Here is an 18551-nt window from a genome sequence, read left to right on the forward strand (position 1 = left end):
GCTGATGTATTATTTAATTTACAGTATGTATTTTTTTTTATAATAATTTTACATTTTATTTAAGGTTTTTGTTTTTGTATTGGGCATGACAAAACATTTTATTTTGTACTGTACCCACTGAACATGATATTTTATTGTATGTAATTATTTATGTTGACCATTTTTTATACATAAGTAAATGTGATATTTTATCATTGAAAGTCTCTGAGTGGAAGCACACTAAAAGCAAACTGATGTTGATGGGTAAATATGCAAGTCTCAGATGTCTGCTGAAGATGACCTGCTTTATAATATAAGTTTGAGAGGTTCCATGTGAGCCTCATAACAGCATTCGGTCTACAGTTCAACAAAAACCTGTCTGTGACTGAAAATAACCCTGCTATGGTTGTAGTGGCTGGGCTGTGTGCCCTTAATCCAGAAATATTTCTCATATGACCAGACTCTCAGAGTTGCTTCTCAGAGTTGGTATGCTCTTCAAAGTTTTTTTTTTTTAAAAGGGAAAAAAAATGTACCATCCAAAAACACAATCTGGGACTCATAATAAAGACACAGAATACACAGGTTCTCCAAACAACAGACAGGAATAATAAATCAATTAGTTGGCATGTACAACTTTATATACAGATGGACACAGTATACACATACACACAAACAAAGACTGTTTTGTTCCATTTCCACAAATTGAATTAGGAAGGACGACCTGAACTCATTTACAATGCATTCAGAAAGTATTCCGAACCTTTGACTTTTTTCACATTTTGTTTGGTTACAGCCTTATTCTAAAATTGATTAAGTCACTTTCCCCTCATCACTCTACACACAATTACCCATAATGACAAAGCAAAAACAGGTTTGTAGACATTTTTGCAAAACAGGATGCACCTGAGCACAATTTTGAGTCTCATAGCAAAGGGTCTGAATACTTATGTAAATGTGATATTTAAGTTTATTTTATTTTATACATTTGCAAAAATTAATTGAAAAACCTGTTTTCGCTTTGACATTATGGGGTATTGTGTGTAGATTGATGAGGAAAACATGATTTAATACATTTTAGAATAAGGCTGTAACGTAACAAAATGTGGAAAAAGTTAAGGGGTCAGAATACTTTCCGAATGCACTGTAACTCTACTCCATTTGTCCAGAATAAGGTTAAAATTGCAATTAAATTGCAATACAAATTTGAATCTTAGAGATGTGGGAACATGTACAGTCTCATTGGTGTAATTTAAGGCCTATTCTAGCCTTTAAGATAATAATATATCCTAGGTCGGCAACAATATGGAACAATTGATAGTAATATACAAATCTAAGGGAATTTAATGAGACGTTAATTGTTTTGCTGCACTTGTTGTGGGCGGAGCGCCAGCGCATAAATTATCGCACACCTGTTGTACTAGGCTGGACACAAGACACTGGGCAAATGATGCCAGATGTTGGCGAGTTTTTTTGATGTCATCTGAGGTTGTTTTTCTATTGGGTCAACAGAGTCAAACACTTAAATAAGGAGGCAAAGGGAGTACAGCAAACCGGTGCACCAAGGTGAATTAATGTAAACAAAATAGTGTTGCAACCCATTCAGATTATTGTTTACTTAAACGGCGCAATGACTTCTCCGGGTGCCAACTCGAGCCCTTTGAGTATCCTGGCTCCCAAAACGAAGACAAAGAAGAAACATTTCGTACAGCAGAAAGTGGAGGTGTTCCAATCCAGGGACCCTGTTCTAAGTGTCCTTATGTGGGGAGTCAATCACTCGGTACGTCTAAGAAATTCATGTTTTTGTTGATATTATTATTGTGTGTGTGTGTGTGTGTGTGGTGTGGTGTGTGTGTTCTAACAGTGTCCACTGTCTGCAGATTAATGACCTGGTCCAGGTGCCTGTCCATGTCATGCTTCTTCCTGATGACTTCAAAGCCAATACCAAAATCAAAGTCAACAACCGTCAAAGAGTAACTCTCAAGTGGAGTGTAAATTAATCATCATGTAATCTGATTATAAATTCCCTTCTTGACTCGTTCTGTTTTATTCAAACCTGTTGTATCTCCCCACAAACCAATTTGCTACTAATTGAATATTAAAAGAAAGGTTTATCCATGTACAGTTGAAGTCGTAAGTTTACATACACCTTAGCTAAATACATTTAAACTCAGTTTTTCACAATTCCTGACATTTAATCCTAGTAACAATTCCCTGTTTTAGGTCATTTAGGATTATCACTTTATTTTAAGAATGTGAAATGTCAGAATAATAGTAGAGAGATGTAACGCTCAATGAGTGAATGGGTGTGGAGTCAGGCGCAGAAGCAAAGGATGCGGGAAAAAAACACGCTTTAATGTCCAAAAAAATCACAGGAACAAAATAGTATACCCAACACCGGTATAACTACAAAACAAAATAGTACCCTATCGTGAAACACAAGGACAGCGAGAAACCCAACAAAACACTAACCAATCTCACACATACAGATGAACAAGCCCGCACAAACAGAAGCGGGCTAAACGAACTTAAATAACCCCACCCTAACAACCAAACAAGGAACAGGTAAAACCAATTAGACAAAACCAAACGAACACAGAACAAAGGATCGGTGGCAGCTAGTAGACCGGCGACGACGACCGCCACCCGAACAAGAAGGGGAGCCACCTTCGGTAATATTCGTGACAAGAGAATGATTTATTTCAGCTTTTATTTCTTTCATCACATTCCCAGTGGGTCAGAAGTTTACATACTCAATTAGTATTTGGTAGCATTGCCTTTAAAAATGTTTAACTTGGGTCAAACGTCTCGGGTAGCCTTCCACAAGCTTCCCACAATAAGTTGGGTGAATTTTGGCCCATTCCTCCTGACAGAACTGGTGTAACTGAGTCAGGTTTGTAAGCCTCCTTGCTCGCACACGCTTTTTCAGTTCTGCCCACAAATGTTCTATAGGATTGAGGTCAGGGCTTTGTGATGGCCACTCCAATACCTTGACTTTGTTGTCCTTAAGCCATTTTGCCACAACTTTGGAAGTATGCTTGGCGTCATTGTCCATTTGGAAGACCCATTTGCCACAAAGCTTTAACTTCCTGACTGTCTTGAGATGTTGCTTTAATATATCCACATCATTTTCCTGCCTCATGATGCTATCTATTTTGTGAAGTGCACCAGTCCCTCTTGCAGCAAAGCACCCGCACAGCATGATGCTGCCATCCTCGTGCTTCACGGTTGGGATGGTGTTCTTCTGCTTGCAAGTCTCCCCCTTTTTCTCCAAACATAACGATGGTCAATATGGCCAAACAGTTCTATTTTTGTTTCATCAGACCAGAGGACATTTTTCCAAAACGTATGATCTTTGTCCCCATGTGCAGTTGCAAACCGTAGTCTGGCTTTTTTATGGTGGTTTTGGAGCAGTGGCTTCTTCCTTGCTGAGCGGCATTTCAAGTTATATCGATATAGGACTCGTTTTACTGTTGATATAGATACTTTTGTACCCGTTTCCTCCAGAATCTTCACAAGGTCCTTTGCTGTGTTTCTGGGATTGATTTGCACTTTGTAAATTTGTAAATTGCTCCCAAGGATGAACCAGACTTGTGGAGGTCAACCATTTTTTTTCTGAGGTCTTGGCTGATTTCTTTTGATTTTCCCATAATATCAAGCAAAGAGGCACTGAGTTTGAAAGTAGGTCTTGAAATACATCCACAGGTGCACCTTCAATTGACTCAAATTATGTCAATTAGCCTGTCAGAAGCTTCTAAAGCCATGACATCATTTTCTGGAATATTCCAAGCTGTTGAAAGGCACAGTCAACTTAGTGTATGTAAACTTCTGACCATCTGGAATTGTGATACAGTGAAATATAAGTGAAATAATCTGTCTGTAAACAATTGTTGGAAAAATGAGTTGTGTCATGTACAAAGTAGATGTCCTAACTGAGTTGCCAAAACTATAGGTTGTTAACAAGAAATTTGTGGAGTGGTTGAAAAACTAGTTTTAATGACTCCAACCTAAGTGTTTGTAAACTTCCGACTTCAACTGTATACATGGGACGGGACAAGACAAATAGACGTCCGACTGCTACACCATCTTGTAAATCAAGATGCCGTTATTGCACAAGATGAATATCACCAGGTCTGAATATCACCAGGTCTGAATATCACCACGTAACAACACTGAGTCTGCTTCTCATCTGGCACCCTTTTCCCTTTAGTGCACAACTGTGCCACCGTGAGATTGCATATCTGGTTCTGGAGACTGGAGAGCTGCAGGATGTTTAAGCTTTTGTTTGAACTAAGCATTAATACAGCGGATTCAATTTGTGATACCTTGATTATTTCAAGCAAGTGTGTTAGTGCTTGAGTGGAACAAAAGCCTGCACATCCTGTACAGTAGTTGACAACAAGAAATCTCATAAAGATGCAGGATCACACTTAAATGAAATAACAGCATGCCCCCCCCCCCCACCCCCCCACCCCCAGCACATAGTGATGTGTCATGGCAGCAGGCTGGTGCCTCAGTTCCTGGCCATGTACCGGGTGACTGGAGAGTGAGGACACCTACCTCATTGTTATGAGAAACATGTTCAGCTGCAGACTTGACGTCCACAGAAAGTACGACCTCAAGGTATCAATCAATCGATCAATTTCATTATTTTATAAAGCCCTTTTTACATCAGTAGTTGTTACAGAGACCTATACACTCGCTCTTTGTTGTCACAAAGTCCTATACACACGATCTGACCAATCATGTTTAGGTTGTTTTGAGTGCAACCACATTTGTTTGTTTTTTCAACTCTAACTTAACGTGTTCTAGGATGTTTAAAGCTGTTGATATGAGGTCTGATAGTGGTTTGGACTCAGGATAAAGTTTGTCTACTTAAAATAATGTGGTTATATTGTGATTATGCTCTCACACAGACGGACCACTAGAGAGAACTCTAGTGTCCTTACCCATTCTGTCCACAGTTGTTTTGCTCAGTTCCATCAAAGATGGAATTACTGGCAGGTTTGTTGAAAATAGAGTCAGATTGTTTGAAGTCGTTTTGAGCCGTTGCTAACAGAATCTGTTCTTTTATCAGGGGTCCCTGGTGTCCCGTGAAGCGAGTTTCAAAGAGAAGGTAAGATCAGAGAAATCTCCAAATTATTTATTTATTTTCAAGAGTTAGTTGTGAGATTTTTCACTTTTAGTACATCAATTTACATTTCAGACAACTTGCCATCCTGCCTGTTACTTGAGCTTGAATGACTAAAGTCTTTGATACAATGAGATAATAAAAAGCTGGCACCATGTACAGTGCCTTCAGAAAGTATTCACACCCCTTGACTTTTTCCACATTTTGTTCTGTTACAGCCTGAATTTAAAATGGATTAATTTTAGATTGTCATTAACCTACACACAATACCATAATGTCAAAGTGGATTTATGTTTAGACATTTTTACACATTCATTAAAAATGAAAAGCTGAAATGTCTTGAGTCAATAAGTATTCAACCCCTATGTTATGACAATCCTAAATAAGTTGAGTAAAAATGTGCTTAACAAGTCACGTAATAAGTTGCATGGTCTGTGTGAAATAGTGTTTAAAATCATTTTTAATGACTACTTCATCATCTGAAAGGTCCCTCAGTCGAGCAGTGAATTTCAAGCACAGATTCAACCACGAAGACCAGGGAAGCTTTCCATTGCCTGCAAAGAAGGGCACCTATTGGTAGATGAGTAAAAAAAAAATAAAGCAGACATTGCATACCCCTTTAGGATGGTGAAGTTATTACATTTTGGATGGTGTATCAATAGAATCAGTCACTACAAAGATACACGCATCCTTCCTAACTCAGTTGCTGGAGAGTAAGGGAACCGCTCAAGGATTTCACCAGGAAACCAATGGTTACTTTAAAACAGTGACAGAGTTCAATGACTTCGATAGGAGAAAACTGAGGATGGATCAATAACATTGTAGTTTCACAATAGTAACCTAAATGACAAAGTAAAAAGAAGGAAGCCTGTACAGAATAAAAACATCCCAAAACATGTGTCCTGTTTGCAATAAGGAACTAAAGTAGAACTGCAAAAAATGTGGCAAAGAAATGAACTTTGTCTTGAATACGAAGTGTTATGTTTTGGGCAACTCCGACACTTCACTGAATACCACTCTTCATATTTTCAAGCACTATAAGTACACAAGGTGAGACCCAAATGCAAACACAGGAGGCAGATGGTAGAGCTCCAATATATATTTGACCTTGTTTTAGGTTATTGTCCTGCTGAAAGGTGATTTTGTCATTTTAAATTGGTTCTCTTGTTCACTTGCTCCCTCTCTCATGTTGTCAGATTAGAGTTGCCAACGAGCAAAGATGTTGACTTCAGGAATAACATGCAGAAGGTTTATATGAGTGAGGAGAAGGAGAGGATCATGGACAAGCTCAACAGAGACGTGGAGGTGAGGGTCAGAGACAGGGTACAGCATCAGTAGCACAGCAGCACATTATGCATAAGTGGTTATGCACATTATGCATAACCACTGATGTAAAAATTACTTTATAAATACATTTGAATTATTAATTGATCTATTGTTTTCAAGATGTCTTCCCTATCTGAACATTTTTAATTTTCATCGTTGTTGGTTTATCAGTATCTGTACATGTTTTGTTTGTGATTCCTAGTCTGGAGCAGAAATCTCCACCGTTCACCCTGAGCAGTACGCCAAGAGGTTCCATGAGTTCATCGCTGAGATCTTTGCGTAGCTCATCAGAACACAGCTACAGAACCATAGCTGGCTCAATATGAAAACACTCCTTATTTACTACCCTGTTACAATTCCTTAACTGACAAGTACTTTCGTATAGAGATAAAATATACTGTTTATAAAAGAGCTATTTATTTAATTTTATCCATCAATAAATTTAAAGACTCTTAGTACTAACTTTGTCACCTGTGGAACACAGAGAAACATGATCATCATCAGGTGCCTCGAGTTCTGGAATTTTGGAGACCAATCAGTCCTATTCTCTGAAGTCTGACAACAGGGTGTGTTTTAATGGCTTCTATGATGATGGCAAGGGAGAGAGCATTGTCTTTATGGCATGCTCTTCCAGCTGATTCTCCGACCAGATGGAGGCACAAAAGGACAGTGGCTATTTTATGGACACACACTGGACTGGTATTTTAGAAAGACTGATTGATTTAAAGTCCTACTTCACTTGTTTACGCCAAACATAACGTTTTGCATTGTTGCAAAAAAGTTCAATTTTGGTTTCATCTGACCAAAGCACCTTCTTCCACATGTTTGGTGTGTCTCCCAGGTGGCTTGTGGCAAACTTTAAACAACACTTTTTATGGATATCTTTAAGAAATGGCTTTCTTGCCACTCTTCCATAAAGGCCAGATTTGTGCAATATACGACTGATTGTTGTCCTATGGACAGAGTCTCCCACCTCAGCTGTAGATCTCTGCAGATCATCCAGAGTGATCATGGGCCTCTTGGCTGCATCTCTGATCAGTCTTCTCCTTGTATGAGCTGAAAGTTTAGAGGGACGGCCAGGTCTTGGTAGATTTGCAGTGGTCTGATACTCCTTCCATTTCAATATTATCTCTTGCACAGTGCTCCTTGGGATGTTTAAGGCTTGGGAAATCTTTTTGTATCCAAATCCGGCTTTAAACTTCTTCACAACAGTATCTCGGACCTGCCTGGTGTGTTCCTTGTTCTTCATGATGCTCTCTGCGCTTTTAACGGACCTCTGAGACTATCACAGTGCAGGTGCATTTATACGGAGACTTGATTACACACAGGTGGATTGTATTTATCATCATTAGTCATTTAGGTCAACATTGGATCATTCAGAGATCCTCACTGAACTTCTGGAGAGAGTTTGCTGCACTGAAAGTAAAGGGGCTGAATAATTTTGCACGCCCAATTTTTCAGTTTTTGATTTGTTAAAAAAGTTTGAAATATCCAATAAATGTCGTTCCACTTCATGATTGTGTCCCACTTGTTGTTGATTCTTCACAAAAAAATACAGTTTTATATCAAAATGTTTGAAGCCTGAAATGTGGCAAAAGGTCGCAAAGTTCAAGGGGGCCGAATACTTTCGCAAGGCACTGTATGATCTGGGTCTGTGTGACCTGAGAGTGATATGGAATGGGAAGAAAATAAACTGTGCTCCTTTGTCACGTTCGGCGTAAAGAGGAGACTAAAGCGCAGCGTGATATGAATACATGTTATATATTTTAATAAAGACGGACACTAAACAAACTACAAAAACAACAAAACGACCGTGACGCTATACTATAAATGTGCATACACAGGCAACTAGACATAGACAATAACCCACAAAATACCCAAAGAAGATGGCTGCCTAAATATGGTTCCCAATCAGAGACAACGATAAACACCTGCCTCTAATTGAGAACCAATCTAGGCAACCATAGACATATATAAACACCTAGATAATAAACAACCCCATAAACCTACAAAACCCCTAGACAGTACAAAAACACATACATCACCCATGTCACACCCTGACCTAACCAAAACAATAAAGAAAACAAAGAATACTCTGGTGTCTATCGTTGTGCAAGCTTTACTGTAACTTTAATGCATTCTGTAAAACTGTGACACAATTTAGTGGATATCACTGTTTAGCTGGCAACAATATTTCAGGGGTTATAGAAGACAACAATAGAAGACAGCAGTATTTGGGTATGGCAAAATCTCAAATAGCCTACCATGTTAGTGCTTTCAGAAAGTATTCATACCCCTTGACTTATTCCATATTTTGTTTTGTTACAGCCTGAATTCAAAATGGATTAAATATATATCAACTATCTACACACAACACCCCATAAAGAAATGCTTGCTAATTTATTGAAAATGAAATACAGAAATATCTCATTTACATAACTATTCACACACCTGAATCAATACATGTTAGAACCACCTTTGGCAGCCATGACAGCTGCGAGTCTTTCTGGGTCTTGAAGAGCTTTAACAATAACTTAATTTTAGCCCCTTTAGTTACATCATAATAATGAACCCAGGGAGGCTCATTTAGGTGAATTCTTGTCTTTTTTCTTTTTGGAGGCTTCTGTCTTCTGTCTTGTGTATATCTCCCCTCTATGTTGGTCTCCTGTCCTGTCCTCTCCTCTCTTGTCTTCTCCTCTCATGCTCCAGCGTGGATACAGTTTCTTGTCCTCTCATCTAACTGGTGGGCGTGGAGTGTACTTTAACTGTGAGACTTGTGTCTGTACCAGCACAGTGGTCATTGAGGAACATACAGAGCAAGTGCACAGAGGCTGAAAGTCTGCTCTATGCTCTGGGACAGTGCTCAGTAAGCCAGGGCTTTGATCTCTCTCAGCCGTATGTATCCTGCTCTGCTCTGCTCTCTCGCTCCTCATCTTGTCCTCTCATCGCTGCTCTCTGCTGCTCAAGGTAAGCCTCCTGATGTGTAGTCTTCTCTTCTCTTCATCAAATTGTAATTATTTTGCCTCTACGGCCTATTTATTGCCTTACCTCCCTAATCTTCTACATTTGCACACACTGTACATAGATTTTTATTTTGTGTTACTGACTGTACGTTTGTTAATGTGTCACTCACTCTCTGTTGTTGTTTTTGTCGCACTGCTTTGCTTTATCTTAGCCAGGTCGCAGTTGTAAATGAGAACTTGTTCTCAACTGTCCTACCTGGTTAAATAAAGGTTAAATAAAACAATTTAAAAATGCATTCATTCTTACTAGAGCCCAAGCTATGGTTAAAAGTAGTGAACTATGTAGTGAATAGAGTCCAATCTTAGCTTTTCAGTCAGTAGAACAAGGACTACTGGTACAGCAACTACACCGTCCGCAACTGTAGGGCTTTCCAGAGGGGGTTACCGGTCTGTACAATGCATCACCAGGGGCACACTGCCTGCCCTCCAGGACACCTACAGCACCCGATGTCACAGGAAGGCCATCATCAAGGACATCAACCATCCGAGCCACTGCCTGTTCACCCCGCTATCATCCCGAAGGCGAGGTCAGTACAGGTGCATCAAAGCCGGGGCCGAGAGACTGAAAAACAGCTTCTATCGCAAGGCCATCAGACTGTTAAATAGCCATCACTAGCCGGCTACCACCTGGTTACTCAATCCTGCACCTTAGAGGCTGCTGCCCTATATACATAGACATGGAATCACTGGTCACTTTAATAATGTAAACATACTGCTTTAATAATTTCATATGTATATACTGTATTCTATTCTAATGTATTTTAGTCAATGCCACTCCAGCATTGCTCGTCCTAATATTTATATATTTCTTAATTCCATTATTTTACTTTTAGATTTGTGTGTAATGTTGTGAATTGTTAGATATTACTGCACTGCTGGAGCTAGGAACACAATCATTTCACTACACCCGCAATAACATCTGCTAAATATGTGTATGTGACCAATAACATTTGATTTGATTACTTATTTCTCATGCAGGCCCTTTCCATATGGTCTGATAATTCTCCAGACAAATGTTTATTTGTAACTATGATATCCACAGAAATAATCTGTAACAGTCCAGAGCTCTGGTGGTACTCTGGTGGGTTGCGTGTCATAGAGATTCTTATGACATTGTATTCATTTCTCTGATTTATTTCAGTATTTTCTCATGGTCCTGTAATGGATAAACTACCGTTTTCCACCTACAGGTCATGAACGAGCACTAGCATAGCAACTCATCCTGGTACAAAGACAACTACACAGACCAGGACAACGCCTCGCAGCGCATGGCGCTCTTCCTGCTCTACCTGCTGCTCTTCGTGGCCGGCCTGACGCTCAACGCCCTGGTGGTGTGGATGAACTGGCGCCTGGTCAGCAGCTGCAACGGCGTGCTCTTCTGTATGCTCAATGTAAGCGTGTCAGACCTGCTGATTATAGTGGTGGTGCCCTTATCCATCCTGTAGGCCATGTTGGAGAACGTGTGGTTGTGGGGACACTTCTTGTGCCGCTTCACCTTCCTCGTTTGTGTCATCAACTTCTACAGCAGCTCATTCTTCCATGGTCTACATGATGGTGGAGCACGACCTGGCCGTGGTGCGCACCGGCCACACGAACTTGGGGCCCCAAGCAGACAGGCTCAGGGGATTCCTCTGGGTCCTGTCCGTGGTTCTAGGCCTGCTTGATAACGCAAAGAATATATATAGGACACCACTCCTTGACATGTTTTTATTGCTGCACAATCGTTTTGGGTATGAGCCCTTCTTCATCGTGCAAGGCAATGACAATCAATGCCAACTGAACAATACCACAGAGGTGGGCATAATTATAAATTCACAGTCAGTATTGGCCCAATCAAGAGATCCCAGCAAAGAGAGCTGTGGTGGTAACATGGCAAACTAATAAAGATACTGTATATAGACACACAATGCAAATACATTATGATCTCATTACCTGCTGGAAACGCCCATGTGACGCTGCTGGAGTGGGACAAGCTGGGCTGCTACATCTATCAGCACAACTTTGTGGACTGGTATGCTGCCCACACCTTCCTCTATCTGATCTTCCAGTTCCTGGGCCCGGCGGCCATCATCATGACCTTTAACATGCAAACTCTGCAGGCGGTGTGGACCAGCCCTGAGGGGCTGGTTCAAGGGAAGGAGCAGGGGGAGCTGTGGCTGGTTCATCTGTACTCCCTATTGTTTGTGCTGTGCTTGCTGCCCTTCCATATTGTCTTGCCGCTGCTACTGGTGAACTAGCTGAACCCGAGGGTGCTGAGCTACCAGACGGTGGGCCAGGCCCTGTCACTGTTCCACTGCCTGGCCAACCCCATCCTCTACAACTTCCTCAGCAGGAGTTTCTATGGCAACCTCATCACCAACTTGGCTCGCCACCTGCCAGGGGAAGAGACGAGAATTACGTCAACGCAGGGGTAAAGGGAGGACGGCGGCCAATGAGAAGGCAAAGGAGTTGAGTGACGCCTGCACCAGCCAATCAGATTTGTAGTCTTAACCCATTGTTGCGCAGTAACAAAACTAATGTGGTGGAATTTACCTTTGCCATGCTTAATGTCTCCCTCAATAAAGTGCATGATGGAATAAGCTAGCGGTTACTTTCTTTTCCTCTGTCACGCACTTCCTGTTTCTCGTTGCTGTAATGAAGGGTCCCCCAGTGGCATAACATTTCCAGGAAGGGAATATCATCCATGTCCTGTGTCCATAAACACTGATGTCGAGGAATGCAGAGACTGGCTTAAGCACAGATCAAGTGAGTGGTGACTAATTCTACATTTTGTAAAGTTTGATTTGATTGTTGTAAGAATTACCTGTAAATTAATATTATAATTAGCTAATTAGTCTTTTATTCAGAATGCTTTTTTTATACCACATAGTTTTTTCTCACAATGTTTCATTGTAAAATCTTAAAACCTACTGCTATAATCTCTTCAATAACACTATATTAACAAGCTACTAAACATTAGCAATAAACCAGATTCAGGATATGGATATATCAAATATCCAATTACTGTTCTCCTTACTCTGAAATGTTTGGTTGGTTACGGATCACAACTTTCATGTCTTCTTCATATATGAACAAACAAGTTACTAACCTCAATGAATGTCATGCTGCCTGTATATTCTTGTCACATTCACAAGAAAAAACAGATGACAACTTAACTGTCAATAGTTTTGGTACAGGCCAGGTTGTCACTACCTGGCTATGCTGACATCTTGCTGCTCTGAGGAATCAGGGGTATGTCCCCTAGTAGTAGTGCACTACATTGGAAATAGGGTGCTATTTGAGATGCAGCCAGGATTCATTAGCAGGTTTCTGTCGCCTGGCCTGAGCTGACACTACAGAATTCTTGAATGATATCGTCTGCCTTCACATGTCTCCTCACAATCTACAGTACATGCTGCCTCCCCATGGCCGACACTGGAAATGAGTGTTTCAGGTTCATTTACCACACACACACACACACGCACACACACACACAACCTTGCATAGCAAAACACTATACATGTAGAGACAGATCCATGCCTGAGTTTTGTTTAACCCTCTGAGTCAATTCATTCTAATGACAAAATACCCAGAAACATATTATGAACATTTTATTCTGTTGCTTTGTTGTATGGTGTTGTTTTCTATTTCCTTCCTTTTTTAAGCAGATAAAAGTTTCACATTAAAATATGAAATACCCCCAAATCTATAAATAAAACACCACAGGTTGGACAGTAATTGTATTGACAGCTAACTTGAATGAGCCATGAATCATGTACATGAGTAGAAAAACACTGCAAATAAAAAAGAGAAGCTTACACTATTTACAGACACAAAGTCATTGGAGATTTTCATTTTCAGTTCAAAAACAACTAGCGGTATGATCACACTACAGTAGATTTGTAAGTCCCAATATTCAAGCAACATGGTCCTTGTGGTGTTATTATAATAGTCTCTAATGTGGCCACTAGCAAAACATTCTCAGCACAAGGTCAATGATTTCTCTTACTAATGATCATTTTGTACAGTTGGGATGATAATCCAGAATGACGTCTGCGACTTCTGGCTTTGAGACCATTTTTCTTTTGGAGGTGTGGCAGTTCACCAAAACATTACCAATAATTGCAATACATTCAATCAAACTGAAGGCATTTCATTTGTTTCACACTAAAACGGCGTCTGGCAGTAACACTGTTCAGCTTAAATAGGACATAGAGCAACTGCACTAGTGGGTCTCTCTCTCTCTATTCTTCGATATGACTACACAGTAAATCCATGTTTCTCATTTCTGAAACACACATTATGCACACACATTACAAGTCTCCATCTTGGAACTCAAAGTGATGTCATGGAGATACAGTCATGTGAAAAAGTAAGTACACTCCCTGGAAAGTGGTCTTTTGTTGTACATATTTGGACAGATGGATGTGTAATCTTCACTTCACCACAATTGACAGATAAAGGAAACCTAATTTAACAAATGACACTGAAAGATCATACTTAGTAATAATTTATTCATAAAAAAATGTACAGAAATGTAACTCCATAGTGCGGAAAAAAATAAGTACACCCCTAGCTTCAATAGCTGTGTTGCCCCCTTTAGATGAAATAACTTAATGTAGCCGTTTCTTGTAACTATCTATTAGTCTCTTACATCGACAGGGAGGAATTTCTGCCCACTCTTCTTTACAGTACTACTTCAACTGTCATGTTCGAGGGCTTTCTTGCAAGCACGGCCAGCTTCAAGTTCCCCCACAGCATTTCGACAGGATGCTGTGGGGAAATTCCATAACCCTTCATTTCTTATTTTTGAGCCATTCTGTTATAGCTTTGCTTGTGTGTTTTGGATCATTGTCCTGTTGCAAGATGCATGTTCGGTTCAGCTTCAGCTTTTTGGCCTCACATTCTCCTCAAGAATCATCTGGTACAATATGGAATTTGTGGTTGAATGATAGCAAGTTGGCCAGGCCCTGAGGCAGCAAAGCAGCCCCAAACCATAATGCCACCGCCTCCATGCTTTACAGTTGGTATGAGGTTCTTCTGTTCAAAGGCAGTGTTCCGTTTTCCGCAAACATGGCGTCTGGCATTGCGGCCAAACAACTCCACCTTTAACTCATCTGTCCAGAGCACATTGTTCCAGTAGTTTTGGTCGTCACCCAGATGTTGTCTGGAAAATGTCAGCCGTGTCTTCATATTCTTTTTTGAGAGCAGAGGCTTCTTCCTTCCTGACCTCCCATGTAGGCCAAGTTTGTGCGGTCTCTTTCTGACAGTTGACTCATGCACTTTGACATTGATTGTGGCAAGAGAGGCTTGTAGATCCCTTGATGTTACCCCGGGGTTCTTAGAGACTTCTATGAGCATCTTTCGGTCAGCTCTTGGGCTAATTTTGGTGGGACGATCTGTCCTAGGTAGATTGCCAATGGTCATTTGTAGATGAGCCGTCAGACAGTGGAATGATGTACTTCAAATTGCTTGGAAATGGATTTGTAACCCCTCCCAGACTCATGGGCATCAATAATCTTTCTTCTGAGGGCCTCAGGTAGGTATTTTGATCTTGGCATGATGTTTTATCAAACACCCATATGGTTAAGACCAAACCAGTTTCTAATCTTTATGGAAAGCTGGACCCTCCCAATGTACTCTCTAATGATTTTCACCTATGTTGGTGCACTTGGTTCTAATTTTAGCCATTTTATGTGATGGTAAAGGTAATTGCATAACATTTTCAAAGTAACATTTTTTTTTGTGTGATTTGTTAAATTGGATCACCTTTATCAATGAATGTGGTTGGAATTTAGCTCAGATATCCATGTGTCCAAATATGTCAAATAACAAAAGACCACAGGGAGCGTACTTACTTTTTCACATGACTGTAGATAGCGGACTGCCAAATAAAATGAATCACCAAATCTGTCACAGTTTTGAATCTCTCAACAGCTAAGAGTAACCCATGTGTATTACAAACAAGAACCTACCATACAAACTTCAGAACATACAATAACATTCTTGAACATGAAGTACTTCTCAATATTGATAACTATGACAAGTAAAGTAATAATATCAATTTCATATATGTCTTTCTATACAATTATTATTTTGACCTAAATTCTTAAAATACAAATCCTTTATCTGTCGGACAGTATTTCTTTTGAATTTGACCTCAGCTGAGCATTGTTCAGTAACTGACCGTTTTGTTTGACTGTGGTACAGTGATGAGGTTTAACAGTGGTTATGTTCGTTCCAGCACTGGCAGTTGTAGTTGGTCTTGGCTCCACTGTTTCGTTTCTGCGTGAGTAAGTACAATGCCGTTCAGAGGATTCAATGAGCCCCCTCATACTCATTTTGTCATAATGTAGCATCTTCATTGATTTAGCTGCATTTTGAGTTAACCTGCTCCACCTAACCATCGAAGCACAGGAGAAACATTTTCTGCCATCGATAACGGAAAGCATCTTCCCGTTTTCATATTGTAGTCTGTTATCATGGGATTCCAAGCACCTAGAGGTACAGTAGGGTGAGAAAAAGCTACAAATCCACTGTCTCACACTGGTAATTCAATTATTGCAGTTCTGTACCTCTGGTTCATTTTCCTCTCCCAGCCCTGTGGTTTGAGAGATGTGATTGGGCATGAACCCAAGTCAGCATACAGGATGGGCCACCATTTTGGCCCCAGCGCTTGTCATTACATTATCCCTTTGTCTTTCTGTCTGTGTGTTACTAAGGTGCAGGGCACGGATGGTGGTGTAGCAGTAACACACAGGTCAAAGTTCCCACAGAGCGGTGGTGAGGGGAGCCTGGAAGAGTGGATCATCAGCGTCATAGTGGGGACAAGGTAGCCACTGAGTAGAGCAGTCCCTCTCTCTCTCACGCACACACACACACACACACACACACACACACACACACACACACACACACACACACACAGAGCCAGGTAAGAGTGAGCTCTGCCTTCTGGCTTTACGGTGGTGACAGTATTAGCTGCTTGTCCATTCAGTCCTTTTGGTCTGTGACTACATCCTGGTGTGACTTCATGGGTTCCTTTTTAGAGGACACTGTGAGGACACAGCCTCCCCCTTCAACTAGAGCCACCCTGGCATACATATGGTTACAAACACACATGCACCACCCACACAACCTCTCACACACACACGGGCATTCTAACACACACTGATGCACACATCCACCCACACACATATCCCCACTCTCTCTTACACACACATATCCCCCCTCTCTCTTACACATACACCCTCTCTCTCTTACACACACACACACACACACACGTTTTCTACCCCCCTCACATTAAGACACTGCTCTTCTGGAGCTGCTGCGGCTGAGGCTGCCTGCGCTGCTCTTGCGGGAAAGGCTGGGTGTCGTGGCGACCGAGAGGCTTGGTGTTGTGGCAACAGAAAGGCTTGGTGTTGTGGCAACCGAAGGTGCAGGCTCGTTGGGGCAGCCATACTGCAGGAGGATGTCGGCACACTCCTGACTGCCAGCATAACGTGCCAACGTGACGGCCGTCTGCCCCTGGGCGTCCCGACACCTCACATCACTGCCATACTGCGACCAGGTAGAGAGAGAGAGAGAGCAAGGAGGATTAGGGAGAATGAGAGAGGGCAATAAGATTCAGTTGAAATTCGAAGTGAATAAAAAAAACACATGTATAGCTGTTTTTGTTCAAGTGTCACTTCTGTGTAATATCCACTACAGTATGTACAGTTGAAGTTGGAAGATTACATACACCTTAGCCAATTACATTTAAACTCAGTTTTTCACAATTCCTGACATTTAATCCTAGTAAAAATTCCCTGTCTTAGGTCAGTTAGGATCACCACTTTATTTTAAGAATGTGAAATGTCAGAATAATACTAGAGAGATTGATTTATTTCAGCTTTTATTTCTTTCACCACATTCCCAGTGGGTCAGAAGTTTACATACACTCAATTAGTATTTGGTACCATTGCATTTAAATTGTTTAACTTGGGTCAGACGTTTTGGGTAGCCTTCCACAAACTTCCCACAATTAAGTTGGGTGAATTTTGGTCCATTCCTCCTGACAGAGCTTGTGTAACCGAGTCAGGTTTGTAAGGCATCCTTGCTCGCACACGCTTTTTCAGTTCTGCCCACAAATGTTCTATAGGATTGAGGTCAGGGCTTTGTGATGGCCACTCCAATACCTTGACTTTTTTGCCCTTTTTTTTTTGTGTCCATTTTGCCACAACTTTGGAAGTATGCTTGGGGTCATTGTCCATTTGCGATCAAGCTTTAACTTCCTGACTGATGTCTTGAGATGTTGCTTCAATATATCCACATAATTTTGCTTTCATCATGATGCCATCTATTTTGGGAAGTGCACCAGTCCCTCCTGCAGCAAAGCACCCCCACAACATGATGCTGCCACCCCCGTGCTTCACGGTTGGGATGCTGTTCTTCGGCTTGCAAGCCTCCCCCTTTTTCCTCCAAACATAATGATGGTCATTATGGCCAAACAGTTCTATTTTTGTTTCATCAGGCCAGAGGACATTTCTCCAAAAAGTACGATCTTTGTCCCCATGTGCAGTTGCAAACCGTAGTCTGGCTTTTTTATAGGACTCGTTTTACTGTGGATATAGATACTTTTGTACCTGTTTCCTCCGGCATCTTCACAAAGTCCTCTGCTGTTGTTCTGGGATTGATTTGCACTTTTCGCACCGAACTACGTTCATCTCTAGGAGACAGAATGCGTCTCATTCCTGAGCGGAATAACGGCTGTGTGGTCCCATGGTGTTTATACTTGCGTACTATTGTTTGTACAGATGAACGTGGTACTTTCAGGTGTTTGGAAATTGCTCCCAAGGATGAACCAGACTTGTGGAGGTCAACAATTTTTTTTCTGAGGTCTTGGCTAATTTCTTTAGATTTTCCCATGATGTCAAGCAAAGAGGCACTGAGTTTGAAGGTAGGCCTTGAAATACATCCACAGGTACACCTCCAATTGACTCAAATTATGTCAATTAGCCTATCAGAAGCTTCTAAAGTCATGACATCATTTTCTGGAATTTTTCAAGCTGTTTAAAGGCACAGTCAACTTAGTGTCTGTAAACTTCTGACCCACTGGAATTGTGATACAGTGAATT

The 18551-nt window shown here is 41.0% G+C and overlaps 1 protein-coding gene and 2 pseudogenes across 2 annotated transcripts in view; 2 read left to right on the top strand and 1 right to left on the bottom strand.

Annotated features, from left to right (window-relative positions):
• The first annotated feature begins 1606 nt into the window (after positions 1–1606).
• LOC139412647 (phosphatidylinositol 5-phosphate 4-kinase type-2 gamma-like) lies at positions 1607–6716 on the top strand (annotated as a pseudogene).
• A 3769-nt stretch (positions 6717–10485) lies between these two features.
• On the top strand, positions 10486–11870 carry LOC139412648 (G-protein coupled receptor 182-like; annotated as a pseudogene).
• Positions 11871–16455: 4585 nt separating this feature from the next.
• Positions 16456–18551, bottom strand: part of LOC139413596 (arf-GAP with GTPase, ANK repeat and PH domain-containing protein 1-like) — a 39868-nt gene continuing 37772 nt past the window's right edge. For both annotated transcript variants that reach the window (XM_071161176.1, XM_071161175.1), the window contains one exon: positions 16456–16995. In XM_071161176.1, the coding sequence (XP_071017277.1) occupies positions 16738–16995 (258 nt within the window). In that variant the 3' untranslated portion in view covers positions 16456–16737. The remainder of the gene's footprint in view (positions 16996–18551) is intronic.

This window comes from Oncorhynchus clarkii, chromosome 7 (assembly GCF_045791955.1).
Source record: "Oncorhynchus clarkii lewisi isolate Uvic-CL-2024 chromosome 7, UVic_Ocla_1.0, whole genome shotgun sequence".
In the NCBI taxonomy this organism is placed as follows: domain Eukaryota; kingdom Metazoa; phylum Chordata; class Actinopteri; order Salmoniformes; family Salmonidae; genus Oncorhynchus; species Oncorhynchus clarkii.